This window comes from Malus sylvestris, chromosome 14 (genome assembly GCF_916048215.2).
Source record: "Malus sylvestris chromosome 14, drMalSylv7.2, whole genome shotgun sequence".
Classification (NCBI taxonomy): Eukaryota; Viridiplantae; Streptophyta; class Magnoliopsida; order Rosales; family Rosaceae; genus Malus; species Malus sylvestris.
Genome location: NC_062273.1, coordinates 17990836 through 17997692, shown reverse-complemented (window position 1 = coordinate 17997692; position 6857 = coordinate 17990836). Strand labels below are relative to the sequence as shown.

The 6857-nt window shown below is 41.3% G+C and overlaps 1 protein-coding gene across 1 annotated transcript; it reads right to left on the bottom strand.

Annotated features, from left to right (window-relative positions):
• Nucleotides 1-4769: 4769 nt before the first annotated feature.
• On the bottom strand, nt 4770-6549 carry LOC126598332 (ethylene-responsive transcription factor CRF2-like). The gene has a single exon (XM_050264688.1). The coding sequence runs from the start codon at nt 6005-6007 to the stop codon at nt 4952-4954; it is 1056 nt and encodes a 351-aa protein (XP_050120645.1). The 5' UTR covers nt 6008-6549; the 3' UTR covers nt 4770-4951.
• Between the last annotated feature and the right edge of the window lie 308 nt (nt 6550-6857).

Here is a 6857-nt window from a genome sequence, read left to right as displayed (position 1 = left end):
TTTTTTTATCTAACCATTCCACATCAGCAAAAAATTTCTAGTAGGAAAAGATTTTAGTATACATATGATTGTGGGTTTTTCTTTTCAATCAATCTATATAACAATTGATTAAGTAGTGCTTATACTTATTATATTAATTTTTCACTATTCTCTAGTAATTAACCAAAAAAAAAAACTTGTGAACTACTTTTTGACAAACACAAGCGTATTTTCATATTTCTCTTTTTGGTCGTGTTAACGCTCAAAATTTGTAGGTTAACAAATTTAAATACTAAACCCTTGGTAGGCTTGGGATACGGGCTGAAATGGAATGGACTCAAAGGTTTAAGTGGTTCACTCTCTTAAAACTGGGCTATATTCACTGTGTTGCTCATATTATATTGATTTCATGACTAGAAATATCGTTCGGCTAAAACATGAACTCTCTCTCTTTTCTAGTTGTCCGACCTTAATAATGGAGGTTCCCACCCTTTTATATAGGCCCTCAATGAACCCCTCAGCCTTAGGTATCCCAACTTGACATTTCATACGACAACAATGTAAACTAGCATACTGACACATTTCCACATATCAACCAAACACTTAGTAGTGAAGTGACATGTATTAAGTTGAAATGACACATTTTCTCAAAGTGTTGCCTGCTGAGTGTCCTGTTCGGTCTTGGTTATCCAACTCTGCCTCTTCGAACACCGCTCCGACCACCTTTAAGTCCCATTCTAGGTCTCTGCCTATCTGCAACTGACCAGAGGCTGCCACGTGGCCTGATTGACATCTAGGTAGACCTGTTCCTGGAGACTGTTGCTATAAAGCTGTCAACCTACACACGTGCCCTGGCAGTCGGAAAGCTCTTTACATATCCTGGTTGAGCTAAGCTTATAGGTGGTCATATATAGCGCTCGGGGGTATCTTCTTCTAAGTCTCTTGGGCCTTGGGATTCTCAATCTCCCTTGGGCTTTTCGTGGCTTCTCTCCTAGCATGTACCATTATGTGGATTTAAAAGTGCCCAACATTACAAGTCATGCTCTTTTTTCATAAAGAGTATTCAACCAGTGAGAGTGAGATGCTGATTTTGATTAAGTTTGAAAATAAGGAGAGTCATTTTATTAAATTCACACAGGGGCCCTAAACTATTAGATATGGCATTATGTAGTAATAGTGGTGCATGGTGACGTTGGCGGCAATGGTAATGGGTGTGGTGGTGGTACATTGATACTTATAGAATGAATGTGGTAGCAATGGTGATGGCAGTGATGACTTGGAGATGGTGGCTGCGATGATGGTAGTAAGGATGGTGTTGGTAGTGGCAATGGTGGTTTAGGTGGTGGTAGAGAGTTGGCGATTGTGGTGATAGCATGGTGGTGAGGGGTAGTGCCAAGGGCAATGTTGGTTAAGGGTGCGGGAGGTGATGGTGGTGAAGATGGTAGCGATGGTTCTAGCAATGAGGGTAGGTGATATGACAATGACATTTGTTTGTGGAGTGGTGGAGGCATGGAGTGTGGTGGAGATTATGATGGTAGAGATGGTAGTGGTGGTGACAATGGTCACTGTGGTTCTGGTTCTAATGACCATGATAAGGTGGTGGTTGTGGTATACATGATTGAATTTTTTTTCTTCTTAAAAATCTAATGTAGTTGGGCGTATCTCTTTTTTTCTTTTAATTGTAACTTTGTACGTCCAATTTATATTTTTGGGCAACTATATCATTTAGTTTAAAATTTTAGTTTTCCTAACATTATTCTTTTGAAAAATGCAGTCAAACCACCCAATCATTACATAAGGAACATGACTATATATGTCTAAAAACTATTAGTCCATCTCCATCCTATCAAGGCATGGTTGTATCCATGGTCTAAAATATCCATAATATCTCGATATTTCCATCGAAATTTCCGTGTTTTTGGACTACCGATATTTTTTTGGACTACCGATATTTCCGATATCATCGATATTTTAGACATTGCTAAGTCACTCATGTATTTTACCATGCAATGTATAGTGTGTAAAATATTGTACTAATTCATTATATATAAATGATTATGGTGTGTTTAAACTTTTTTCATTAATTACTACATATTTTCTACACTCACAATGTTTGTCAGCTCGCTATATAATCAACTTAAATCAGTTATATCTATTATGCAATGCATTTCCTTCCAATTTTTTGTGATAAACTAATAGATAATTGACTAAATAAACATCCTACAAAGTTTCAATAAAAATTTCCAAGTTTTTCTTACAATTTCCGTGGTTTTTATTCAATTTTTATCGATATCGATAATATCCTGATATTTCCATTGAAATTTTCGTGTTTTTGGACTACTGATATTTTCGATATCATCGATATTTTATACCGTGGTTGTATCAAATATCTAATAAAGATGTCGTCTAACCCTTCAATAATTGGCTTCTTTTCAAGCTTTATTTCCACAACACAATTCTCTCCCTTTTTCATCCAAACATTTTTTATTCATTGTCTGACAGAGAAATATGTACATCCAAATTGTTGTTTTTGGTTCTCTCTCTCTCCCATTTGGTCACCCTATCTACGTGTGCGGCTCTGAGCAAATGAAATCCTCCAAGCTCCCTCCCACCCAGAACCGCCATATAACCCTGTCACTAAGTATAAGCATGGATTCCACTTTCTACATTCCATCACAACGTGCCACGTCTCCTGTCAATATAGTAAAACACTCGTGAGATATTTTTTTGAAGTTAGATTCTCGCCCCTCTTTTTTTCAATTTCCCTTCTTTCTTTTTTATTTAAACGGTCATGATTTAGTCACGTTAACATCTTATATTAAATTTTGTATAGAAAGATAAAGATAAAATAGAGAATGTGAGAATAGGAGATGGAAGGAAATTGAGATAATCCTAATCCTATTTTTTTTTCAGTTATTCGTAACATAATACGGTACACCACTAATTCGTGCAGATCGTAATTTGTTCTTCTAGTTCGTACAGAAAATTAAGTAGTTAAGGAGCCGTGATAATCTAAACAACATAAATTTGGATATGTTATCCACAGTTGTTATTAGCATACACATTTATTAAATTGAAGAGAAATTTGTATAAAAATGAGTGCAGAATGTTAACCTTTTTGCTTTTACAAATGATGTTCTACACTAAAACAAGGAAAAAGTGAGTTTGAACCCGAAATGCAATAGATTAAAAAGAAAACTCTAAACTGGGAGTGTAGGATATCATGTTAATTTGGAGTGTCAATAAACAACCCCTATAGCATTATCTAAATTTCATTTTAACGTAGTAGAATTTGTAACATCCCACATCGTCCAGGAGAGTGGATCCTGTAAGCCTTCTATGTATATTTCCATCTCTACCTAGCACGAGGCCTTTTGGGAGCTCACTGGTTTTGGGTTCCATAACATCTCACATCGCCCAGGGGAGTGGATCGTGTAAGCCTTATATGTATATTCTCATCTTTACCTAGCATGAGGCCTTTTGGGAGCTCACTAGCTTCGGATTCTATCGGAACTCTGAAGTTAAGCGAGTTCACGCGAAATCAATCCCATGATGGGTGACCCACTACGAAGTTCTCGTGTGAGTTCCCAAAAACAAAACCGTAAAGGCGTGGTCGAAGCCCAAAACGGACAATATAGTGCTACGGCGGAGTCGAGCCCGGGATATGATGAAGCTCGGGTCAGGATGTGACAATTTGGTATCAAAGCCACTTTGCTGTTTGGTGTATGTGTGTCGACGAGGACGTCGGGCTCCTAAGGGGAGGTAGATTGTAACATCCCACATTACCCAGGAGAGTAGATCCTATAAGCCTTATGTGTATATTCTCATCTCTACCTAGCACGAGGCATTTTGGGAGCTCACTGGCTTCGGATTCTATCGGAACTCCGAAGTTAAGCGAGTTCGCGTGAGAGCAATCCCATTATGGGTGACCTACTGCGAAGTTCTCGTGTGAGTTCCCAGAAACAAAACAGTGAGGCGTGGTCGGCACCCAAATGGGACAATATCGTGCTACGGCGGAATCGAGCTCAGGATGTGATGGAGCCCGATGTGACAAAATTAATGCCAGCCAAACAAATAATTGTTGACATATATGCTAATGTTCAAGGAAACAATTTTGACCCCACGACGTCACAGAAGTTAATATGTGCTGTTACTACTATATATGTGTTAATAGAAATGAATTGGTTGGAAACAAGGTTTTGTAACTTTTTTTTTTTTATATATAAATACAATGTTGAATCGTTTTTTTTTTTTTGGTAAAAATACAATGTTGAATCGTTGATTGAGCCAAACTAAAAGTTTAAAAGGCTTTTTTTTACTACTTTAGAGAGAAATTTTACATAAATACTTTTAAGTGAGAAATTTTAGATTTGATTCTCATCAAATACGAATTTAAACCATATTATTACTAAATCATTATGAGGTCTTAACCTATTTTCCACCCTCTAATGTAGAGATAAACTTTCAAGTGTTGAAGAGTATCTGAATCCAAATTTATTGGTATTAAATAACTTGCACCTACAAGTATGTAAACTGGTCAGAATTCTATTAGATTGGGTCCAAATCTTTTTAACTCAAAATAATCACCTTTAAATTTTGATAATTCAAATTTCTAAAATAAACCCAGCACGCGTGCAGTGCACCTCCACATGCGTTTGCAAATTAGGCAAAATAAAAAAAAAAAATTATAAAATCCATATTACCTTCAAAGACTTGCTTCTGTGTCAGTCACGTGCCACGGGCACGTGGTAATGAAAAAGAACAAATGCAGATTACACAGTTTGGGGCCATAACTTTAACTCACCGTCCATTCACCTTAGTAAATAAATTACAAACCAAAACTGATAAAAACAAAAAATATTAAAAATTAAATTAAACACATTCCGATTTTCCGTTCCCGCCGATCCAAAACTTGCCGTAAAACCGGCAATACACGGCCGGAAAACTACATTATTGCATAGACGTTGTCGTCTCACAGGGCAACAAGAGGATCGGAACTAAAGAAGTCGCCGATGTCTTGGAAATAGTCGTCGGTGCACCATGGTGACGACCCGAACCCGAAATCCCAAACGGAATCGATGAACATCTCGCCCAGGTTTCCGAAATCGGTCATTTCTTCCTTCAAATTGCCGAAATCAGGGATTTCTTCCTTCAAAATACCGACATCATCTCGGAGACTCGTCTCCTCAAAGTAGTCAGGTATCGAGGTTTCGAAGTTAAACATGTCGTCCGGAATAAACGTTTCGAAACTCGTGTAATCCGAAAACTCGGACAAGCTCTCCGAAACGCAAGAGTATTCTCGGACATTTCGGGCTTCAGTGGCTTCCGGAACTTGTTTCGGACACGGCGACTCTGCTTCTTCGTTGGAAGGCGAGGGATACCGTAACACGGAAGTCGGAGAGCAAAGGTGGTTGTGCGACTCGTCGCCGGAATAAAAGCCCGAGCTAACTTCCGGCTTAACGTCAGGCAGAGATATCGCCGCAGGAGGAGCGAAGTTGGTGAGCGCGTCGGGTCCACGCAGCTGAATGGCAGCGTTGTCGTACACCACAGCGGCTTCCTCGGCCGTGTCAAACGTTCCCAACCAGAGCCGTACACGTCGCAGAGGATCTCTAATCTCCGCCGCCCATTTTCCCCATGGCCTCTGTCTCACGCCACGGAACTTCTTCCCCGCCGGAGCAGCAATGGCCTTCAAATCCCTCCGACCCCTGGCCAGAGCTCCAGATTTTCCAGCCGGCCTCTTCCTCCCGGTCCTCGTAGTCCGACTCCTCCAAACTGCAGAGTCGGTGTCCCTGTTTGAGCAGGACTCTATAGTAATCTCGTTGACGAACCTCTTGACCCGGTGGCGAGCACCAGGAAACGAGGACTCCTCGGCCTCGTCGTCGCTTGAGGAGTCGGTGGCGTTTCCGTCGGTGACCGTTATCCGTACAACACGCGGCCTCACCAACTCGAACTCCGCCGTTTCGGCCGAATTTGCCACCATCTTGGTGTGGCTCCGATGCTGCGTGTACTTGACAGCTGGATGATTCATATCTCTAGAAAGAAAATCAAAAGAGAGTAAAAATCAGAAGCTGAGTCGCATTGAGAGCGAGTCGGGAGAGTGAGTGAGTGGGTGAGCGAGTCAGCGGTGGTGGGTTAAAATAGAGGTGGAGAAGCAGAAGGAAAAAGATGAGATTCTTTCAGAGCACACGAGGCGGAGAGAATAAAGACAGAGAGTGAGAGAAAAGAAGCGGAAACAGGCGTGAAGGAGAAGCTGCTTCTGCTGCTCGAAGCGGAGTGAAAACTACCAAAAAGTACCATAAAACGACGAGAAATTTCACGGAAAGCGTCGTCAAGAAAAGGAGTAAAAAGGGAAAGATCGTGAGGGAGGAAGCGGCAGGCCTTCTCGGCAAACGGTACGGGAAAAGAATGGGAGATTTTCAGAAAAGCTCCGAAGGGCAAAGGGAATAAATGTTTTCGGAATCGGTTTTGAAAAGCAGAGAGAGCGGCGGCCGTGGGTGTAGTGAGAAATGAGGGGAGTGTGTGGAGTAAGTGAGAGAGCGAGCGAGAGAGAAGAAGCACCGTCTCTCCGGATACCAACACTGCCCACTTTATAGGATCCCCCAACAGCCGTAATCGCTAAACCCGGTTCAACTGCCATCTCAAATCTTTTTTTCCTTTTCCTTTTCTGTCCCCCGAATAATTAAATCTATTTTTCATAATTAATGTAATTAGAAGGCGGGTGGGGCCGGGACGTGCCGGGAGTGAGTCCGACGGGACTCGTAGATATTTTACCAGGCGCCGCATAATTCGGGCAGGGGTGCGTGACACGTGGAGAAGTGGGACCGGTGAGAGAAGGAGATCCGAAGGGTGCAAGGGTCAAGTGTGGGTGGGGGCCGAGA

Coding starts and splice junctions, on each gene's coding strand:
- LOC126598332 (XM_050264688.1), bottom strand. CDS start 6,007: ATGAATCATCCAGCTGTCAAGTACACGCAGCATCGGAGCCACACCAAG.